General features: G+C 39.0%; 1 protein-coding gene across 1 annotated transcript in view; it reads left to right on the top strand.

The window, feature by feature from the left end:
- Positions 1 to 23,457, top strand: part of map3k5 (mitogen-activated protein kinase kinase kinase 5) — a 74,970-nt gene that overhangs the window by 5,490 nt on the left and 46,023 nt on the right. Inside the window, exons 2-4 of the mRNA XM_056257678.1 lie at positions 7,148 to 7,287; positions 20,451 to 20,474; positions 22,621 to 22,814. Of these exons, the coding sequence (XP_056113653.1) occupies positions 7,148 to 7,287; positions 20,451 to 20,474; positions 22,621 to 22,814 (358 nt within the window). The remainder of the gene's footprint in view (positions 1 to 7,147; positions 7,288 to 20,450; positions 20,475 to 22,620; positions 22,815 to 23,457) is intronic.

The following is a 23,457-nucleotide window of genomic DNA, read 5'->3' as shown; positions in this document are numbered from 1 at the left end:
GTCCATAGATGCATTTCTTTATTATTATTATTGTGCACTCTTGCTTGTTTTGATGACTGCATTATTGATACAGTGCATTTTTTTTGGCATGAATGTTTTGTCTATCGATCAAAGGTAGCATGTTTTACATAGTTATAGCATTTTTTAAATGTTTGAACATGTTTTAATAGTGGATGCGTAAGAGTACTCCTGGAGAGAGTTTGAGGATAAAGGGTTTGCAGTGGAACGCAATCTTATCAGAGGCTTTCTCTGTCTGATTACAAGCTCTTGTATATTATGGTTATCTCTCTCTGCAAGGGCTGGTGATCAGATAGAAGTCTCCTTTGTAATTTGTATGTGGAAAGTTAAAGATGTGTGGTGATTAAAGCAAGTCTGATTTTATTTTGTTGTGCTGTGCCATACCCATCAACAGGGTTTATATGAGCACACATGGGCTGCATAAGAATGCTGTATATTGGGTGGTCGAGTAGTATGTACAAATTCACAATATTCATAAAACATTAGGCAATAATTACCCGGATAATTACCACATTTGGTGCACAACTGATGGCCACTTTACTATCCCATGAGGCCATGGGATAGGAGTTGTGCATCACTGAGAATTGATTGTGTAGGTCAACATGACTAATGTAGTATCCAGATTACATACTAGCACATACGGTCATTCAGTAGAAGTACCTATTCAGAAATTATGCAATTTCCGATGCAGCCTTAATTTTTACTTAACAATTAGGGATGTTTAGGTGTCAATTCTAGTATTGTTCATACTTGAAGTAAAAGATTTAATCGACTTGTTTGTGCTAGACATGAATGATACCTCACATCTTGTGGAGGAGAGGCGTGCCGTTACTTTTCTAAGGGATTTGCTTTAATAATATTGAGACTTGGAAGTGGGCTCACTTGATTAGGACTGGTGAGTACCACCATCTTAGCATCACAACGAAATGTTTGCATATGTTTTCCAGTAATTTTATTTGATACCAGGTGAAAATCTGATCACTAAGCACTTCTCTCCTCAATATGCACAAATTAAGGTATCATTCGTCTATGGGGCATAAATGTGTGGTATAAGTTACGCAACAAAGGCTAACAATTAGGGTAGGGTTTTGTTCAAATCCTTTACCTTAATATACATGATGGTTTATATTTTAGTTCCTCAGTTTGTAGTTCCAACTCTAAAAACTTGTAAAGTGATTCAGTAGTTTTTCCTCTTAATGCTGTGGGAGAATGCTAGTTATTAGAAACGTGTCATCAAGATGCTTCGCAGCTGCAGAGAGATTCTGTTTCAAGTTTTGTTCTCGTTTCTTGCACTTCACTGAACTCAGTAAATGGCACATTTGTTTTCCGTGGGATGAGGCCCACGACCTCGCACCGAGTGCTTCTCTGATCCGTATCCTTGTTCAGCAGTCTAAGAACACCTGACAGATTCAGTGGTTCCTTTAATTATTCGGTTTTTAAATGTACTCTAATGACCGTAATGAGTCTGCTCGCTCATATAGTTTTTCACGTTTGCTGTTGTAAAAACAATGTCTGAAAAGTTCAAGACCAAATGTATAGATTTTTAGTCAAGTCATCTTCATTTATATATCGCTTTTAACAATGTAGATTGTTCCAAAGTGGCATTACAGTGATAATAGGAAATTAAAGTAACAGATTGTTTTGGCTTTACAGCAGCTCTAGAATAAAGTTATTGTCCAGCTAAAGTTAGTTTTGATTGATTCACTTCCGTCGCAACGATCATTAGTTATTAATTTAGGGGTCGTTAACACGACACCGTTCTAACAGAAAACCCTTTTGATATTCTAGGTATTATCAACTGGCCGGAGTTTTGAGATCGCGATAGACGTGAAGGACTATAATGCGTTAAGAGCTCGCTCAAGTACTGCGGAGCTAAACCATTTAGTGCTTTGTAAGTAATCAGCAATATTTAAAAATGTATACGATGTTTAATAGGCAGCCAATGCCGTGTTGACAGAACCGGGCTAATATGGTCATATTTCCTGGTTCTGGTAAGAACTCGAGCTGCGGCGTTTTGAACTAGCTGTAGTTTGTTTATTAAGCGTGCAGGGCAACCACCCAGTAGAGCATTACAGTAATCTAGCCTTGATGTCATGAACGCATGAACTAATTGTTCTGCATTTAATAATGAGAGCATGGCGTAATTTGGATATATTTTTAAGATGAAAAATACGGTTTTACAGATACTAGACATGTGACTTTCAAATGAAAGATTGGTATCAAAGAGCACACCCAGGTGTGGTTTAGAACAAATGAGTAACAGAATGTGAACATTGATTGGAAATGAAATTTCTTATGATGCATATTTGGAAAAGATATTACAAGAGGAATGGCAGATAGCAGCAGTTCCTTTGTTTCCAGCAGCATAGCAGTCATCCTAGATGCATGCCAGTTTTAGACGAGTTTAGGCAGTTTGTTTACTCTCTGTATATTGTAATGGAATTCCTTTACTAAATGCTGATCACATTTCTCTAACCATTAGACTTCCACTGTAAGTGTATTACTGCTCAGACGGTTTCCTTCGTTTTTACAAACATTCTTAATATTTTATTTTTATCTGCCTGCTTTGACAACATTGTATGAGAACTGAACTCATTCACAATTAACAAATTGCATTAACAATTTACTGATTCAATTACAGGAGTATAGGAACTATAAAAGGTACAATAACAGGAACTACCTGTTCATCCAAACAATTGAAGGGGAGTATATGGGTGCTATTTGAAAACGGGCATTATTTATGTGGTTCTGTTTGGTGCCACTAGTTAAATTATACACTCCAGTTTTCAGATATTACATGTACTATACTTCCATCCCTCACAGTGTCGTTTCTACTCCAAAGTTTATAATGTTGGATACCCTATTGGATTGAAAAGTCCAGTCTGGCCAATGCAATCTGGCATTTCAGCATGATTGGTTTCTGCCTGTCCAAGAGCAACATTGAGTCTCAGTAACTCAGAAAAGCTAACACTCGAGCTCATTTAAAGATTTTATTGTACTTTTAAGTTTCACATTAATTTAATTTAACTAAATAAAATAACCTTAAAGCCTTACGTAGCTGTACCTTGGATTAATTATTTGAGAATTGTCTCTTTTTTTCTTCTTCAAAAAGCCATTTGTTGGATGACTCTACTTCTTATGACTTTGCCCATTAATATGATTTGTGCACTTTGCTCTACATTACTTTGATGAAAGTGTCTCTTTAGAACAGTTATTTAGTTATACTCAGAGAGGTATTGGCAAGAGCAAGTAGTAATGTTATTGTAGTGGCTGTACATGAAAAACTGTAATAGATTTATGTGGTAGAATTTTAACTACATTTTCCATGCATGAAATCTGAAACAGATTTCCATGTGTGTATTGGTGTGCTAGATCCAGTATTCACAGCTGGAGATTATCATCATTGTCATTGGTTTCAAACCTGTATGAATTTCTTTTTCCCAAATTAATAAAAGGTTATGTTCAGCAGAATGTTAGTGCCTTGATAACATTTCACATTTGTGGTAGAACTGTACGATTCTCGATAAATTGATAATCACAATTTTATTTGTTTCAAATAGAGGTTTCACAATTCTCCTACTATAGACTAATTAAAATAACGTAACTTACCAGTGGTTCTGACAAAATGTTAAGGTTGCACTTTTTATTTACCGTACGTGTGCTTACAGTTAATTTTCCTTAGAAAGTACTTTTTTCAGGGTTTTCAGGTTCAGGGTTAGCACCTAGTTATTACCCAGTTGTTGTAATTACTCTAGGAAGTACATAGTATGTACATGGGAAGAAAGGACTGTAAAATAAAGTGTAACCAATGTTAATTGCTGCAGTTGATTTAAAATGTTTAATTAATTTGAATCAATAATTTTTTTTAAATCGATTTGAATTAGGACTGCACGATTAATCGAAATGAAGAATTGTCACTTGTCGCCTGTCAATGACGTAATTTCCGCGTTATCCCTGGTTTCCGCTTGTACTGCCACAGTAACCATGGTGACAGACGTGGACAACTGGGTTACGACTAGCGGCGCGCTTACGCTGTTGTTTCGTTCAAACATTATAGACCATGGCAAGCAGACTTTGGGACAATAGTAGAAATAAAATGAGGATCAATATCAGCGTGGCGTTTTCGAGAAGCCGAGAGCTAGCGTCCGCGACTAACTTCGACTCGACAGGGACACCACTCTTGCATGTGCTTTATTAGACAGCTGAGCAAATGTACATAAAACTAATCAATGTTATATAGCTCAACATGATGAAATGTTAGAATATGATCAGTATGTTATTCTAGTGTTGATCTAGCTTAGTCTCATACAGCCAAACTAACACAAAGAATAACATTATAACTTTCAACTCACTCAAATGCAGTGTAGTGTGATAGTGTAGAGCGAGTGAAACTGCGCTGCGTTCCCTCACAATTTTAATTTGTTACATACACTGACCAGTTTGAGTAGTAATTCAGCACTTGCGGGTAGTTCGGTAGAATTAAATGTCCTCATTCTTTTATATCCGCGGGACTCGCGTGTGATATCTGTCTCTCATTAGCAATCGCGCCCTGCTTCACACCACAGTCATGTTAAAAACAAGACTGTTCTAGGTCCACGATTCCACTGATTCACTGCGTCATCAATCTACGCCTTTGTTATTGTAAGAGGTCAGCGACCCCTAGCGGCGAAAACAACGTCCTGTACACTGTGCATTTTAAAGGTTCTCTAAGCGATGTTGGGTGACGTCACTTCTTGTTGACGTTTAAAGTATTGTCAAACAAAACGGAGGCTAGCTAGACCCTCCCTCATCCGCGCACTAACCCCCCAAACCCCGCCCCCAAGTCCTTCTTGTCGGTGATTGGCTGGAACTGTTTGTCATGTTTCGGGGAGCGGGTTAGCCCAGTTTGTTTTTGTTGCTGTGTGTGGAGCCTGGGCTGTCTACAGAGACCGCGTTTCTTCACAGTGTGTTCAGGGGACAGGCAGCCAGCGGATAGTGAGGAGATGTTTGCTGTATGTGACAAAAAATGTTTTGGCCTAAAAAACGCGTGACATCGCTTAGAGCACCTTTAAATAGTTCTGCCAGCTTTATCAGGGGATGGTAAACAAGTAAATATTGTGTACGTTAAGTTGTATCTATATATTAAGTAATTGAGTAATACCTGGCTATATATTGGCATTATATGCTGAAAAACCTGTATGGGTCGACCACCGCTTTCAGTGGTACAACTCTGGAAAACTGAGCTTTTGCTTGTCATATTTTACAAATAGTGCTCACTTATTTCAGAGGCAATGTGCCGTTCTGCCTGTGGATGTGTGGTTACTCTAACTAAACACTTGCTAATAAGAGTCTCAGGCAGAACTGTGAACATATCTCACAGATCTGATTCCATGAACCTGGCAAAACTCTTCTCAAGTTTTTGTAATATCGATCTAGGGCCTTTTAAACATAATTTTTTATTTCTGGTAGACTGGCCTGACTTATCTTCATATCCTCTGTTTTGAGTTATAAATGTAAATTGAATTTTGATATAATTTTATAGCAACAGTTATATCAAAAATTCTTCACTGTTAAGGTTCATTTGAATAAGAAGACACACAGACAGAAATCTCGGGATGTTCATACACTCTTGATGTTCATACACTCTTACACGTGTCTTTCTCCTCAGGAATGTATGTTGCTCTCTCGCGTTTACTGTCATGTCTGTTTCCTTTGGGGTAACTGCAGCAACAGCTCTGGCACAGATGCATGCGAACAGAGGAACCGACTTCCTGCTGATATTTAAATGCTGCATGTATGACACTGAACCCTGAACTGTAGGGACAGGCCCGATAGAACAAACCACACACAAACACTCAGTTGTCTATCTATCTGTCTGTCTGTCTGTCTGTCTGTCTGTCTGTCTGTCTATCAGTTTGGCTATCAGTCTGTCTGTCTGTCTGTCTATCTATCTATCTCTATCTATCTCTATCTATCTCTATCTATATCTATCTCTATCTATCTCTATCTCTATCTCTATCTCTGAGTCTGTCTGTCTCTCTGTCTGTCTGTCTGTCCTATCTATCTATCTATCTATCTATCTATCTATCTATCTATCTATCTATCTATCTGTCTATCTATCTATCTATCTATCTATCTATCTATCTATCTATCTATCTGTCTATCTGTCTATCTATCTGTCTATCTATCTATCTGTCTATCTATCTATCTGTCTATCTATCTATCTATCTATCTATCTATCTGTCTATCTATCTGTCTATCTATCTATCTATCTATCTATCTATCTATCTATCTATCTATCTATCTATCTATCTATCTATCTATCTATCTGTCTATCTGTCTATCTGTCTATCTGTCTATCTATCTATCTGTCTATCTGTCTATCTATCTATCTATCTATCTATCTATCTATCTATCTGTCTATCTGTCTATCTGTCTATCTGTCTATCTGTCTATCTGTCTATCTATCTGTCTATCTGTCTATCTGTCTATCTATCTATCTGTCTATCTATCTATCTGTCTATCTATCTGTCTATCTATCTATCTATCTATCTATCTATCTATCTATCTATCTATCTATCTATCTATCTATCTATCTATCTATCTATCTATCTATCTGTCTATCTATCTATCTGTCTATCTATCTATCTGTCTATCTATCTATCTGTCTATCTATCTATCTGTCTATCTATCTGTCTATCTATCTATCTATCTGTCTATCTATCTATCTGTCTATCTGTCTATCTATCTATCTGTCTATCTATCTATCTATCTATCTATCTATCTATCTATCTATCTATCTATCTATCTATCTGTCTATCTATCTATCTGTCTATCTATCTATCGGTCTATCTATCTATCTGTCTATCTATCTATCTGTCTATCTATCTATCTGTCTATCTATCTATCTGTCTATCTATCTATCTGTCTATCTATCTGTCTATCTATCTATCTGTCTATCTATCTATCTGTCTATCTATCTATCTGTCTATCTATCTATCTATCTGTCTATCTGTCTATCTATCTATCTATCTATCTATCTATCTATCTATCTGTCTATCTATCTATCTGTCTATCTATCTATCTGTCTATCTATCTGTCTATCTATCTGTCTATCTGAAACATGAACCGTGTCTATCTCTGTTCACAGATATCGCAGTGGTTGAAATGACGGATGCGTTTCGACAGCCCTCTCTCTTCTATCACTTGGGCGTGAGAGAGAGTTTCAGCATGGTCAACAACATCATCCTTTACTGTGATCTCAACTCAGACTCGCTGCAGTCTCTTCAGGTCAGAAAGCCTTTTTTATCTCAATGTCACCAAGGTCAAAGAAGAGTCAAACGTGCATTTCATATCGTACTTTCCATATTCTACTAGTTTGAAGTTTAGAGACATGAAGAACGAGTAGTCTTCGTTTTGACTATTTTCCACATTTTAGAATAGTAGTACATTCATGAAAACTATGAGATAACACACACAGAAGTATGAGAAGTATGTAGTGATCACCAAACATGTCAACTGTTCAAAGTTCAGTCTTTTTCTAGATTGCAGACAGAGATTACAGCTCACTCTTGGCAAAGCTATATTCTGGCATGAGAAGTATTGAAAGAATTTTCTTTCTACGATTTTTAAACAACATTTTTGTAATTTTAAAAAATGCTTTGTTAGTAATATGTTGGCACAATTTACATTTGTCTGGAAAACTAAATGTAAACATGTAACATTTGCCTTTAGATCAGAAGGTTGTTTGATTCAACAACATTCCAAAATAGCAGATATCCGAGTCCTATCTCTAACACAACCTTTCCCTTCAGAATTGAAAAGCACTTTTGTGAAAAGTCGGGGAGGAGAAATGATGCAATTCCAGTGATAAGCTGATTTATTCCACATATAGCATACAACAGCAAGAACCAACAACACACACACAAACAATCAAATGCGCCTGTTCGTGGCTCGTAGCCAATCGCTTCAGTTAGACCAGATGACGAATGTAGAGCGACAGACATTATTCGAGGAGGAAGACGATGGGTCAGAGATTTCTGTGTACACGATGGCGTGTATCTAAGGCCTGGGACACACTGGCTGCATGGCGTTTGCGTGGCGTTTCTGTTGCGTGTCAGCTGCGTTGCGTTTTCTGTGTCTTTGCACACCAGAAACGTGTCTGACGCGGCGCCGCTGCTGCTAGGTGATGTACAGGGAGGACGTATTGTGGAAGCCCTATACTTCATGTTAAGCATAAATATAAAGCCTACTGATAAAGACACTGTCAGCAGTATTGACAGCAAAATAGCCTACATAATATTTCGTTCTGTATTGACAGGTGCAATATTTGAAAATTGATCATTATTTATTTTTAAATTATATGTATATCTGAATTTGTCAAAACCTAGACTTTCAACCATCAAAATGTAATTTATTAGTATTTATTCGTGTACAAAATAACATATAAACACATTTTCCTATTCTATTTTCCCTGGAAACGCTTCCAACACGCTTGCGTGTCGCGTGAAAAATAGGCGTCGGTTCTATTTCTAGCATGCACGCGTTTTCCGCGCGGCTCGAGCCGCGCCTGAGACGCGCGTGTCACGCAGGCAGTGTGCAAGCTCTAACCTGTTAACATGGGAGCCGAAATAAAAACGGACACGCCACGCAGCCAGTGTGTCCCAGGCCTAACGGCCGTTTCACACCGCATGCGTGAGCGGCGTGTATTGTTTTCGGCATGCATGTTAATCAATGAGTGCATTCACACCGGGAGCAGGAGCGGCGCGCGAGCAGCAGTGAAGCGGGGGTTTCGGCGTCGAATCTGTTTTGCTGCACTGCTCACGCTCAATTAAAGTGAAAGCACACTTTTGATGGACAAAAATAAATATGATTTCACACAAAAAGTGCCTGTCTAGTGAGTTTTAACAAGAACTTGAGTAGGCAAATAAAAGAAAATAAAGACTCTAAAATATTTATAGAAGATTTAGGCTACCCAGTAAAAACTTGTTTTTAATTATTTAGTTTGGGTGAAAGTTGTGTATTATATATATATATATATATATATATATATATATATATATAAAAAACTAAAGTAAACTAGCCAGAAAATATTATATATAAACGTTATTTTAGTTTATGTAACACACAGACAGCTATAGGCTAGCACAACCCAAATCAAACCCGAGTGTGTGGTTTGTTTGTGTGTTTTGTTTTTTATCCGTGGAGTTGCAGTCTTGTAAACATATCGAAAGCATGACTGAAACTAATAGATTGGAGCCATTTTCTGGGTTGTTTTGTTGTTTAGCATTTATATGCGAATGTTGTACACCTCCCCATTACAAACCTTCAAGACTATCAATGTTATAGATGACCAACTTCTAAAAACAAATGTATAGTTGTCTTTGTAAAGAATTGCTCGCTTATATATGTAGCTTTGGAGCCGCTGCTGTGACACTGTACAAACGCTTCAGTGTGAATCCTCTCGCGCGTGCCGATGTAGTAACGCTGACGCGCTGCTCAGGTGCCGCTCACGCTGGCGGTGGGAAACGCATCGAAAGGTAACTTCGCGTTTGCTGCCATGTGGGATCCATAGGTATAAACCATAGACTGTAAAAAAAGATGGACGACGCCCTTCGCTCTCTTCCATTGGTCAGACCTGAAGCCGCCAGTGTCCCGATATGGCGCTGACATCTTGGAACTTGAGTCTGCGCAGAAGCGATCTCGGGACCAGATCAAGGCCCCGCCTTCACTCTCACAGAATCAATCGCAAGCACACGCTCCTGCACTTTTTAAAATTAATTTTAGAAATTTTGATATTAAATTTAAAGCTCCACAGTCCTCCGAAGATCCTGAAAAAAGTCTGTTGGTGCTTCAGTGTAAGAGAACCTGTCAATCACAGCTTTCAATCATGACGTCACACACCACCGCATCAAATAGCTAACTAAAAAAAACTTATTTAAAAAAAAACACTTGAAATTGCATCAGCGTGATAAAACCTACAGTAAATGACAGAAACCATATTTGAAAAAAGGATATGTGAAGTGTAATTGAATTGTTTAGTTGGTCTCACGTGCCGTTCAATAACACGGGGAGGCGGGGCTTATGAGCTATACTGGGACCGGCCACCGGGGGGCGATCGAGACTCTGGGTTTATGAGCTATACTGGGACCGGCCACCGGGGGGCGATCGAGACGCTGGGTTTATGAGCTATACTAGGACCGGCCACCGGGGGGCGATCGAGACTCTGGGTTTATGAGCTATACTGGGACCAGCCACCGGGGGGCGATCGAGACGCTTGGGCTTATGAGCTATACTGGGACCGGCCACCGGGGGGCGATCGAGGCGCTTGGGCTTATGAGCTATACTGGGACCGGCCACCGGGGGGCGATCGAGACGCTTTGGCTTATGAGCTATACTGGGACCAGCCACCGGGGGGCGATCGAGACGCTTGGGCTTATGAGCTATACTGGGACCGGCCACCGGGGGGCGATCGAGACGCTTGGGCTTATGAGCTATACTGGGACCAGCCACCGGGGGGCGATCGAGACGCTTGGGCTTATGAGCTATACTGGGACCGGCCACCGGGGGGCGATCGAGACGCTTGGGCTTATGAGCTATACTGGGACCAGCCACCGGGAGGCGATCGAGACGCTTTGGCTTCACTTTTCAGGGCTTGTGCGGCACGCTTGGTGTAAACAAACTGCTTCGGTGTGTCGCACAGACGTCGTCATCGTCTTGCTGCTCCCTCCCCGTTCTGTGATTGGTTCCCTAGCTGAGGCGAAAATCTGGATCATGGTATCCAGACTGCCTAGCAGCGCGAATAACATCGCGGTATGGGGAAACCCAGGCTAGTGTGCAGAATGAAATGGAGAAAAACATTAGCTATGTTTCCATCCAAAGTTGAGAATTTAAGAATTTAAACATTTGCGAATAAAGCACCGTTTCCTTCCAGTAAGCCGAAGAGAACAAAATCGTAATTGAATCTACATTTCAGGCATTTCAGAACAGCAGAAACAGCATTTCAGAAGCTGTGCGACGAGATCGTCCGCTGGTTATTCCAGTTAGGCTATTCCATTGCAGAGTCACAGTTTATTGATGCACATCAGGGTATTTATTCGGTAAATGTGCTTCCCTCACAGATAATGCACATGTTTTCTTATCAATTGAGCCCATACGTTTTTTTTTATGCACTTTTTTAGAATTTATGCACATTTATGCAATATCCCAAAATTCGCATAAAAATAGGTGGACGGAAACATTGCTAGTGACAAAACAGTAGACAAACAAAAAGCTTTGATGTGAAGTGGCAGCTATTATAGACAAACTTTGGGCTGTGCAACGATTTGGACTGAATGAGCCAAAAACACCCTGATCGAGTGCATATTTGCACTAACAAGCATCGGTCAATACTGAAGCCAGTTTCTCAAAACTCTCCATACAATCTGTATTACCAAGATGACTCTTGTCCAAACAGTTAATCTCAACTCAAAACTCACTCAGACCCAGGCCAGCTGACAGTCTTGCCTGGGCCCGGGACAAGATTTTAGATGGGCCCCCATCTTTCTTTTCTGTCATAGCCTACTGCAGTTCTTGTTAAAACACACTAGACATGCAAAATCTGTGCATTTGGGCACTTTTTGTGTGAAATCATATTTATTTTTTTGTCCATCAAAACTATGCTTTCACTTTTAATTAAGCATGAGCAGCGCAGCAAAACTCAGATCTGGCCCATTATCTGTTCACCGATGCCGACAGTGACGCATTTCAGCCGGCTTTTTATTTCTCATTTCCAATAAATATATCTAGTAGTAAAGCTAATGCAAGGGCTAGAAATCAATGAATTCTTTGCTAATACTTCCTCGTCATCATGGAGAGCGCAGTTCGCACCGCTTTCTCCTTTCCACAAGCGCTTGGCGTCCCGTGGCGTCTGTCGTTGCTATGCAACAATGAAAAACGAGCGCGCCGCGGCTATTATTAGCTAATATCCTAAATATTTCCATATGTGGCTCTTTCCTCATTTCTTATCAACAAGTGGATTTACAACCACCACATCAGCAGCACCGCCGGTCGCCATGTCTCAGCGCTTTTATGAAGATGACGCAACTGCACGCGCTTCAGGCATGCACGCGCATCAAGTACTGTTCTGGGCCCCCCCCCTTACCCTGGGCCCGGGACAACAGACCCGTTTGTCCCCCCCTGTCGGCGGGCCTGCTCAGACCAACAAAACACTGCATATACGTCTCAAAATAAGCTCGCTCCACCATAACACTGGCAACAATTCATATTCAGAAAACATACATGTCATTCAACACACACTAACAACAGGGAGCATTTCATACATGATGAACTTTTATCTTTAAAGTTTGAATGATTTTTCACATAAATCAGTATTTCATTAGTTGTTTTATTTTATTGACTGTATCAGAGCAGAAAGAATGAATGAGAAATGCAGCAATTTGTTTTTATTCCATATCTTTACATATAGTAATGAGTCTAGTGTAATGGCGTGTGTGCAGTAGTGGAGTCGCAGCTGTGTCTCTGTGAAGTTTACAGTATGTTCTCTCAGCGTTGACGTTGGTTCCCCCACAATCCAAAGACACACAGCACAGGTGAATTGGAGACTGTGAGTTTGCCTGTAGGGAAGAGTGTGAATATGAATGTGTGCCGGCCATCTGTCCAGGCTGTCTTCCTGCCAAGACCCAAAACACTGGGAAAGACGCCAGCCTCCCAATGATCCTACAGGACAAGCATGTTGGAAATGGTTGGATGGATTTACAGTACTGTGAGGGTTTCAGTCCTCCCTCTCTCTGCTACTCGTCTTCTTACCCCATGTGTCTTCCCCAATCCCTGTTTTACAAACAAAACCATCCCGATTTACCAAAAGACTGAAAAAAATACTCCTGTAATAGAGACTAAAATTAGGACACCTGGGTTGGCTTTCGGCTGAAATTGCAAGTTGTGTTTGGAATAATTATTTTATTTTAATTGTAAATATTCTGCTATGATTATATATTTCAGTATAATTCCTGCAGAAACCCAGAGTTGGCCGTCATTCTGGTTTGAATGTAGTTTTGGAAGCAGTGTGTTAGCATTAAAAAAATGTGCTGGAAATATATAGTGTTTTACAGATGGTGAAGTGTTCATGGATTTTGGGAAATGTGGTCATTGAATGCATTTCGTGTGAAAGCGATGACAATTTATTCACAGTTTTGTCCGCATAGACCTCTGTTTCGCTGAATGTGTGAAGAGTTTTGAACATGTGACTTCAGTGTTGGGTGATGCATGTTAGCAATTGAAAAAAAACCTGGCTGGTTGGAAACTCAGAAACTTGAGAACACAAGCTGTTGGTCATCAAGTCCAACTAAGACAATGATACATTGTGGTTTATATAGATTTTAGGGGTACCTATAGTAAGCCTGGTCCCACCAGACTCTCGCACATTTCATTTGTACGGAGAGTCTGGCCTCGCTCCATTGACGAGCGTTAACTTCCTTGAAGACGGGTCTTCTGTTGAAGTCTAAAACTATTGGATCTGCCCAGAGTCACTCTGGATCTGCCATGACCAATCGCTGACGTTTGGCCGTGACGTATGATGACTCAAACTAGCGCACGACATCAACGCCATCGTTCTCAGACACTCACTCTGTTCGCTGATTGGACCGGTGAAAAGTTGACCGGAGAAAACCAAAGAATACAGCACAATCCCAGACATAGTACTGACGGAAAATGAAAATTGAGCGGAAGTACGTAGGAGGGCGGAGCCAGGCTTGTAGCAGATCACTGCTACAAATAATCATTTGTGCCAGCCTCCATTAAGCTGCTGAACGATGCGAAATAGGGCAACGTGCAATGAACACACTAGCACCTTAGCATATGCACTTTACTCTAACTTCAGCGCAATGGAGCAATGTGCAATAACCACACTAGCACTTTAATCCATGGAACTGTATTGTCAACAATGTCCTTTTTCTTCTGTGTCTACTTTTTCTCCTCTTCTTAGGTTCTTGTTGATGTGTTTTGTGATATTTTTATTTTATTTTTTATGAAGCAACTCTGCACTGTGCCCAAGCAAAATTTCCCCTTGGGGACAATAAAGTTAACCTACCTACTACCAACCTAAAGTAATGTGGCGACCTTAAAGGGGTGGTAAAATGCCATTTTCACAAGATGTAAAATAAATCTCTGATGTCCCCAGAGTGTGGGTGTGAAGTTTTAGCTCAAAATACCCCACAGATATTCTTATATAGTATGTTAAATTGTCACTTTTTGAGGGTTTGCAAAAACGCACCGTTTTGTGCCTGGCCCTTTAAATGCAAATGAGCTGCTGCTCCCGACACAGGGGGCGGAGCTTCAAGAGCTCATGTGTGTTAGCAGCTCCGATTACCTCACACACACACACACGCTAAAACGTCAGAAACTGTTCTGCCTTTAATGTTAAAACGGAGTCAGACAAAGATGGAGAGACTGAGAAGAAGTGACAACATGAAGAAGCAACTGAATGGTTAGTTGATGAATTTATGTTGCTGATGTGGAGTTAACTATCTTCAATAAGCATATTCTGTCAGGATAATCTATAAATCGCTCGTATAGGAACTGTTGTGAGACGCACACAGAGTGACTACAACAGCTCTTCCTCTTCTCCACATGGACTGCGTGTTCCCGGGGGCGGGGTTATGTAAATTTTAGGGTTAGTGATGTCACTAACCCGGGAGGAAGCTCGTGTAGTTCCTACCAGCCGTTTGTTGTAGTCCTTTTCTTTAACCCTCTGGGGACCAGAGTGTTTTTGGGGCCCTTGGGATGTTTTGACATGCACTGACATTTGTGCTTTTTTCAGTTATTTATAAACATGTTAATGGCAAAGGTGTAAATTCACTCTATATAGCACAAACTTGGCTACCATGAGATCTGAGCAACATGTATGTACATGTTTGTATTTTTAATAGAATAATGTTTATGCGTGGTTATTGAAAAAAATAAAAATGAAAGTTGCTGAAATAAGACCACAAAACACATATTGATTATTTCTTCACAAGACTTTTGAAAATTGTATCACATAGCCTAGAATATTTGCTCCAAAACTATGTGAGAATCATCCTGACTACTCATTCAGATAAGTCAATAAAGTCTTTTACATTTTTAATGACGTGTTTTGTTTGAGAAAGCTTTATGCAGGAGGCTTGATCTCTCATTAATATGTATGGCATTCCACACCTGAGAAAGACAAAGACCCTCCCATAATGGCCCTATTAGGTGCTATCAGGCCATATCATTACAGGAGCCTTGCACAAAGAATGAGGAGATTTAAAAAAGAATGGCTTTTAGATTGTTTGGATATTATAAGGAAAATACAGGGTGCATACGTCTGGACACTTCTATCACACACCCTTCACCATATAGACATGGTTTTATTTCAGTTCAAAGTTAGAGTTGGAAACATCTTGAAAAGAAAATTGTCTTTCTCCATAAATGTCTTAGTTTGATCATACATATTTCAAAGTTGAGGATTCATTATTTTGATATAGCTTGAACAAACACTATAACATCTTAGTTGATTAGTTTATTGACAAAACATACTATATATTTAACATATGAGCAGAAACTCCTAAAAAAAGCTTATTTGATGTCTATTTTAGAGTAAAAACTTTATCCAAAACGAGTCAACGAAATGTTGTCTGTTATTTAGTCTGTAACAGTGCGTATCTGTGCGTTCATTCATTCATTCACACACACACACACAAACTGTGTGACACAAACATGATTCACATTTAACAGTATGCTATTTTTCCGTTTACAGACACTACGTTATTCTATATCGCGATTAGAACAAAGCACTTGCAAAAAACACTTACTTCTCAGCTGAATCTGTTCATCCTCGAAGTGAAAATAACCCAGTGGTAAATGTCCCAGGATTGTTCCACATATAGCCGCGCAAGACGACAGTAGATTAATCTGACTAAAAAATAATGTGTGTTTTCAGAGTTTATGGGCGTTAACGCGTCTCAATGTGTTGCTTCACATATTTGCGTTTGAATAGCGCGTGCTCTCCGTAGGCGTGTCACATTACCACAGATAATCAGCTGAGAGAACGATAATGAGATGGGCTGACACGTCTCTCTTTTTATATAGATGACATAAACGGAGAATAATAATTTTAGTTTTGAATCGGATCATTTAAAAGTACAAACTCAAATGATTTAAAAGATATATTGCTTATGGCTGGGTGAATAGTATTAGCTGAGTTGTGTTGAAGATTAGAGACGTGCTCCAGAAAAAAAGTTCACGGTGACCGAGAGGCAGAACGCACACCCTGTTTATTTTCTTTATTTTACAAAAGCACAATATTTTATTTCGATTGTATGTGGGCACATAAAAAAGTAGACATTTAACAGATTATTTTCTCATATTTCTTAACTCTATATGAACAGAAATGATGGTAGTACTTTAAGTCTATTTTTCTGCTATGTGAAAAAAAACGAGCAAAACGCGCCGGCGCGTTTCTGGTCCCCAGAGGGTTAAAAGCAAATATCTTCCTTTGCTTTGAACTTTGAGCATTGTAAATTTGCAGATGTTTATGCTCTAACAGCAACACTACACACTAACACAAGTTAGAAAAAGTGAAATCATAATCAACAACCCCTTTAAAGAAAGCATGCACATGCAGTATAGGAACTGGCCCCAGGCTCCAGAGTCCCCAGTCTTAATCCAATCAGCAACTATTCAAAGAATGGGGCCGGGGCTCCCAGAGCCATTAAAGACAAAAGGTGCGAGTCTCAGTAATCTGGACTCGTTTGACTTACAATAAAAAGAACGGGACTGGCAGGAACCTCTTGCTAAAACCTTTGCTTAACAGAATCATTCATCTGATGTTATCATCTTTACCTTAAATGCTAAATACAATGGACCTCCCCTTAGTTTTTCATGTGGTGTTATGTAAGGATGAGCAGATCTTAAACGTGTAATCCCACAGCTAGTAGGAGAAATGCTCATCATCTTGTGAGAAAAAGAGTGCTCGCACATTTATTGGATGGACTCAAATTATTAATGCAGCTCCCATTACTTGCAGCGCATCACTTAGGCATCCAACAATATAATCCAACAATATAATCACAATGTAGGTTTTATTGCCACAGTGAATTGTAGGCAGGCATTATTGTCATGGAGATCCTCCCAGCAAGGTCAGACACCTCGATTATTATCGTACATTACTAAATGGAATTATGCCAGATGAGTGGGGACTAAATTGCATAATGTGAGATATATTAAGATGAGCTGTTTATTACTAGGCAGAAGTTAGTGGAGGATGGTGCTTGGCGGACACAGATGTCTTCATAGTTTAGACTCTATACTTATTATTGGTTGACCCTAGTCAAGTCACCTTTATTTAGATAGCGCTTTTTACAATACAGATTGTATCAAAGCAGCTTCACAGTGATAACATGAAAATAATACAACAAAGTTTGCTTCTAGAAGAAAATTGCGTCATCGTCCACCTTAAGTAAGGCAGATCAATAATATTGTTGAATATTAAATGTCCCCAACTAAGCAAGCCAAAAGCCAAGGCAACAGTGGAGAGGAACCCAAACTCCATCAGGGACAGAATGGAGGAAAAAACCTTGGGAGAACCCAGACTCAGTCGGGGGCCAGTTCTCCTCTGGCCAATGGAGGAACAGTGTGTGATTCGGGCAGCATTACAAGTCAGATTGGATCGGAACATTTAGAGTATTTATCCATTTCCATCTGTTTGGAAGTGGAAGTAATCACGCCGGTATGGAGACGAGTTGTTGAGGATCAGTGCCGATGGCGTCGTGTCGATGAGGCCTTCACAGGGCTGATGAGGCTGGCACTTCAGGATGAGTTGGGATGGGTCCAGGCCAGTGTTGGGCATGTTACTTAAAAAAAGTAATTAGTTATAGTTACTAGTTACTTCTCACAAATAGTAACTGAGTTAGTAACTCAGTTAAATCATTATAAAAGTACCTAATTACCAGGGAAAGTAACTATTGCGTTACTTTAAAAAAAAAGGTCAAATAACTTGGATGCCCCCAATATTACAAATGTTAAATTAATGAAATGGACACTATAGAATAAGTTATTATAAAACATTGTGTCTACACTATTGTAATGTTGCTGTGGGACAATGTGAGAGACACCTATTCAATTCAATTGCCTATATTATTTTAAATATTAGCATTACTATAGTATAACAATAAAACACAATAGATGGTTTAGAACTTTTAATATTTGATATTGCACAGACCACAACTGGCCAAAAAATAAGTCTAAAAATAAATTAATCTTCTTGTAGTGCAAATTAAAATGATAAACAGTTTAACAAGAGCTCCCAGAACGTTCGCTGCAGGTTATTTTTTAGATTTTACACACGCGCGTTGTTACTAAATAAACAATATCTGGCACTAAAAATAAATATGGGAAAACAAAGATACCAAAAGAAATAATGTGGGAGAGAAGTGAGAGAGCTCTCACTCCTAGTCACAGGTCTTTATACTAACCCCTATGGTGAGTTAATTAGGGATTGCATACACCTGTTGCCCAACTAACGTCTGCACTGTGTAGCAGAGCCAGTAGGGGCAAACAGGCAGGCGTAACAATGCCATCCTTCTTATGATGTAACGAGTACATCAGGATTTACGGGACGTGTTCCCGGTTACGGCTGATCTAATCTATGCAGCCTAACATTGAGTTATAGAAGTCTATAGTGTGTTGTGTATGCTAGGCCAAAGAGATGTGTTTTTAGTCTAGCTTTGAACATTGAACAATTTGAAATTTGAACACAACACAATATGCGTGATCAATATTTCAGACAGTAATATGCTACATTGTATGTCAACCGATTGGCTTACTTTGAATTGTCTCTGCATATTAAATAGGTAAAGGAGAAAATGTTTACATTAAAAATGGCTTTAAAGGGGTGGTTGATTGATTTAACTTTTCTAACTTGTGTTAGTGTGTAGTGTTGCTGTTTGAGCATAAACAACATCTGCAAAGTTACAACGCTCAAAGTTCAAAGCAAAGGGAGATATTTGCTTTTAAAGAAATCATTTTTTAAGGACTACAACAAACGGCTGGTATGGACTACACGAGCTTCCTCCTGGGTTAGTGACATCACTAACCCTAAAATTTACATAACCCCGCCCCCGGGAACACGCAGTCCATGTGGAGAAGAGGAAGAGCTGTTGTAGTCACTCTGTGTGCGTCTCACAACAGTTCCTATACGAGCGATTTATAGATTATCCTGACAGAATATGCTAATTGAAGATAGTTAACTCCATATCAGCAACATAAATTCATCAACTAACCATTCAGAGACGTCCTGTTGCTTCTACATGTTGTCACTTCTTCTTAGTCTCTCCATCTTTGTCTGACTCCGGTTTAAACATTAAAGGCAGAACAGTTTCTGACGTTTTAGCGTGTGTGTGTGTGTGAGGTAATCGGAGCTGCTAACACACAGGAGCTCTTGAAGCTCCGCCCCCTGTGTCGGGAGCTGCAGCTCATTTGCATTTAAAGGGCCAGGCACAAAATGGTGCGTTTTTGCAAACCCTCAAAAAGTGACAACTTTAACATACTATATAAGAATATCTGTGGGGTATTTTGAGCTAAAACTTCACATACACACTCTGGGGACATCAGAGATTTATTTTTACATCTTGTGAAAAGGGCATTATACCACCCCTTTAACCAATCACACGCAAATGGTTAAAACAAGAGAGACCATTATTAGATAGCTAGATAGATGTGACCAAAAGATCACTGTTTTGTTAATTTGAAGAAAGATGTTTTTCTGGGAAAATGGAGGAAATGGGTTAAATATGCATCAGAAAATAGGTCAGGTTTTGCTGCTATACATAAATATATGAAGATCAATATATAATGTGTATGTAAATAATGTGTTTGCATGTGTGTGTAATAATAATTCTTATAAGTAATTTGGGATTATAATAATAAATGTGAGGTTGTTGAGGATGGAATTTAGGACACATTTTTTCTCCCTGGGTGTAAATAGTTACCATTTTTCTTTACCCTTAGTTATTTTGTTTTATTTAACTTTTTTTTTCTTTTCTTTCTTTTTTTTTGTAAAAAGGGGAAAAATGTTATACTCTGAAACACTTTAACAAATCTAGAGTACAATTTATATTTAAAACACATTAGGTAATTGTAGATGTTTATATTTGTGATTGCATTGAGCACTATATGTAAACTGAATTATGCTATATGATCAAACTAAAAAAAAGCCTTTAACAGTACAATGACATAATGTGTAAAGAATAAGGTGTTCCATCCCGTTTGCTGCATTGACACTGGAAATGAAAGGTGTAGTTGAGCACAGTGCACTAGTGTACAGGAACAGAAGGGCGGCTCATCAAACACATTCAGACACAGTGTATTCTTTAGCTTGTGTGTGGCACTGGCCATACAACCTGAATTAATTCCTGTCTGATGTTTTTCTCATACAGGAGGTGATATGTCAGAAGAACATGGTAAGTGTTCTGACTCATGCTTATTTGCTGTCCTTTTATTTGTGTTTGTGCAGTTGTAGACTCATGTTGGCTAATCCGTTAGATTTCAATCCTGAAAACATGAAAAAAGATTTTTTTTTTTTAGTTTTGGTCATTTCATGTTATAGTTCAGGAGTTTGTAACCTTTTAGATGCCACACGGACCCTGAAATATGATCATCCTCATGTGAGGGACCCGACCCCTCAATTTAAAAGGCAGTTCTATATTTTCACGTATAAAGACCCAATTGATACTGTGGAAAAATTAGTATTATAAATGTTTTGATTATGTTACATTGAGTTTTTTTCTAGTGCTGTTATATGTATTATTTAAATAAATAAACAATATTTTACACATTTTTTTGTTATGTTATTAATCAAATGTTTTTGTTTTTTTATTTAAATCAAAATTTATTTTAATCCATTTATTATTTTATTCAAATTTGTTAATTTAGTACATTTGTGATCTTTTTTATTATTATTTTTTTAATATGTATATATTTTAATGACACTGTTTTTCTTTCAACTTTTCCTTGTGGCCCTCTGGGGGTCCTGTACATTGTACACTTTCCCTGTACATTGCTTTGTTGGTTTTAAAGTGGTTTTCTGAACTTGTGTGTGAAATGGTGATCTGGAGTCAATGTGGGCTCCAATGCTGTCCAGTTTAGACTATTGCCGAGTTATCCCGAACCATGGCTTTTTGTCATAGGTCACGAAAGGTGAAGTCCCCTATTGGAATCTCCATTCCCCATTAATTGCACTTAAACGAATGACCTGTACAGGGTTTCTGCGGATCTTAACACAAAATAAGGCCTAAAAACGTCTTAAATCAGAATAGAAAGTCTTAAATTCATAAAGTCTTGGCATTAAGGGTTGCATGCATTGCAGAGAATGAACATCTTCCTCAGTATTTCTGTCCTGTATTCCAATACAAATATCTGAGCGTCTTTAAATCAAGATACATTTACTTGAGATGCAAATGTAAAAGTCTTGAATAATTGAACAAAATTAATTGAGTTTATGCTTTGTTGTGGTGAACAATTTTCTATTACTGAATAAGAGACAGACATGTACCAATTGTCTTTAAAGATTATTTATTCAATCCCTTGCAAGGAAAGGTCATATCCTTCCTCCTTTATCCTTGTTCCTCCCCCAAGGTTGTTTTCCCGAGGCTAAATGAAGATATCTCTCAGCCATAACTAATACACTGTTTAGATTTGTCTATCATATTCCTCATATTATACCCTTGAATGGAGACCCTCTGTCTCATACACTTAGTCACACATTAACTTTTGTCATATACAAGGACATACATATATTCATAAGGATATGTATCGACACTACTTTAATCTAATTACCATCATATTTCTAAGATTCTATAAATATAATTATATGCGAACATATAGAACATATTAAATTGCTTCCACAGCTTAAAACAAGAAGAAATATCCTTTTGATTGAGGTTGTATTGGTCCATTGGCAAATAATTGTTCTTGTTTTAATCCAAAAACTTGCTTCATTTTGACCAATTTCACAGAAAACATAATTTCATGTTTTGTCGTTTTGTATCTCAAGTAAATGTATCTTGATTTAAGAATCTTTAACACTGGAAAACAAGACAAATATGCCAATGCAGTGTGAAGTTTGTGCATACCATATATTCTGGTGGTTGAGAGAAGAGCGATTCAAGCTACATTTTGTGTAAAATTAATTAAAGTAACGGATATCTTTTGGAAGTTGTGTTTTTTAAACTCTGGAGTGTTGCTAACAGAGCGCATTGTGGACATTTAGAGAACATATTGTATTGTGTTCCCCTAAATTTATTTTATTACATTTTCTTTACTTGGTCTTAAAAAGGTCTTTAAAAAAGTCATCCTTCATAAGACTAGCGGAGACCCTGCCTGTACATTATTCAGTGTTGTGCTCCACGGAAGGTAATCGTGAGGGTAGACAGAATTGTCGTTTTTGTGCGAACTAATTCTGTAGTAAGCCTATTTATTTTATACAATTGGTTACATTTTATTATGTGCATTTAGCAGTTTTACTACTGATTTATTCTTCAGTGTTCATGTTCAGTCGATATTAGTACTCAACTGCTTCGGTTTTCTTTCTATTTGTTCTTTTTCCAGACCTGTGCCGCTAATTACACGTTCATCCCATACATGGTGACGCCCCAGAGTAAGGTGTACTGCTGTGAGAGCAGTCTGATGAAGGGTCTGAGCGAGCTGATGCAGCCCAGCTTCGAGGCCCTGCTGGGGCCCATCTGTATGCCCCTGCTGGACAGACTCGCTCAGCTGCTCGCCGGCTGCAAGACCGACACCTGGTGAGGATCACTCCCTCCTTCATCCTTTATCTCACCGCTCATTTCACTCTCACTCTTCGAGTGGACCACGATCGTGCTTTGGGTGATTTTATACTGTAAATGTCTGTAATGGGTGCTTAATTCACCCAAAAATGAAAATTATGTCATTTAATGACTCTCCCTCATGACGTCCCAAGCCGGACGTCATGAAAATGTACACTCACCGGCCACTTTATTAGGTACCCCATGCTAGTAACGGGTTGGACCCCCTTTTGCCTTCAGAACTGCCTCAATTCTTCGTGGCATAGATTCAACAAGGTGCTGGAAGCATTCCTCAGGGAGTTTGGTCCATATTGACATGATGGCATCACACAGTTGCCGCAGATTTGTCGGCTGCACATCCATGATGCGAATCTCCCGTTCCACCACATCCCAAAGATGCTCTATTGGGTTGAGATCTGGTGACTGTGGAGGCCATTTTAGTACAGTGAACTCATTGTCATGTTCAAGAAACCAATTTGAAATGATTAGAGCTTTGTGACATGGTGGAAGTAGCCATCAGAGGATGGGTACATGGTGGCCATAAAGGGATGGACATGGTCAGAAACAATGCTCAGGTAGGCCGTGGCATTTAAACGATGCCCAATTGGCACTAAGGGGCCTA

Source organism: Rhinichthys klamathensis, unplaced genomic scaffold, assembly GCF_029890125.1.
Source record: "Rhinichthys klamathensis goyatoka isolate OS25496 unplaced genomic scaffold, OSU_Roscu_1.1 h1tg000141l_1, whole genome shotgun sequence".
In the NCBI taxonomy this organism is placed as follows: domain Eukaryota; kingdom Metazoa; phylum Chordata; class Actinopteri; order Cypriniformes; family Leuciscidae; genus Rhinichthys; species Rhinichthys klamathensis.
Note: the sequence above shows the minus strand (reverse complement) of the source record. Positions and strands in the feature narration are given on the sequence as shown.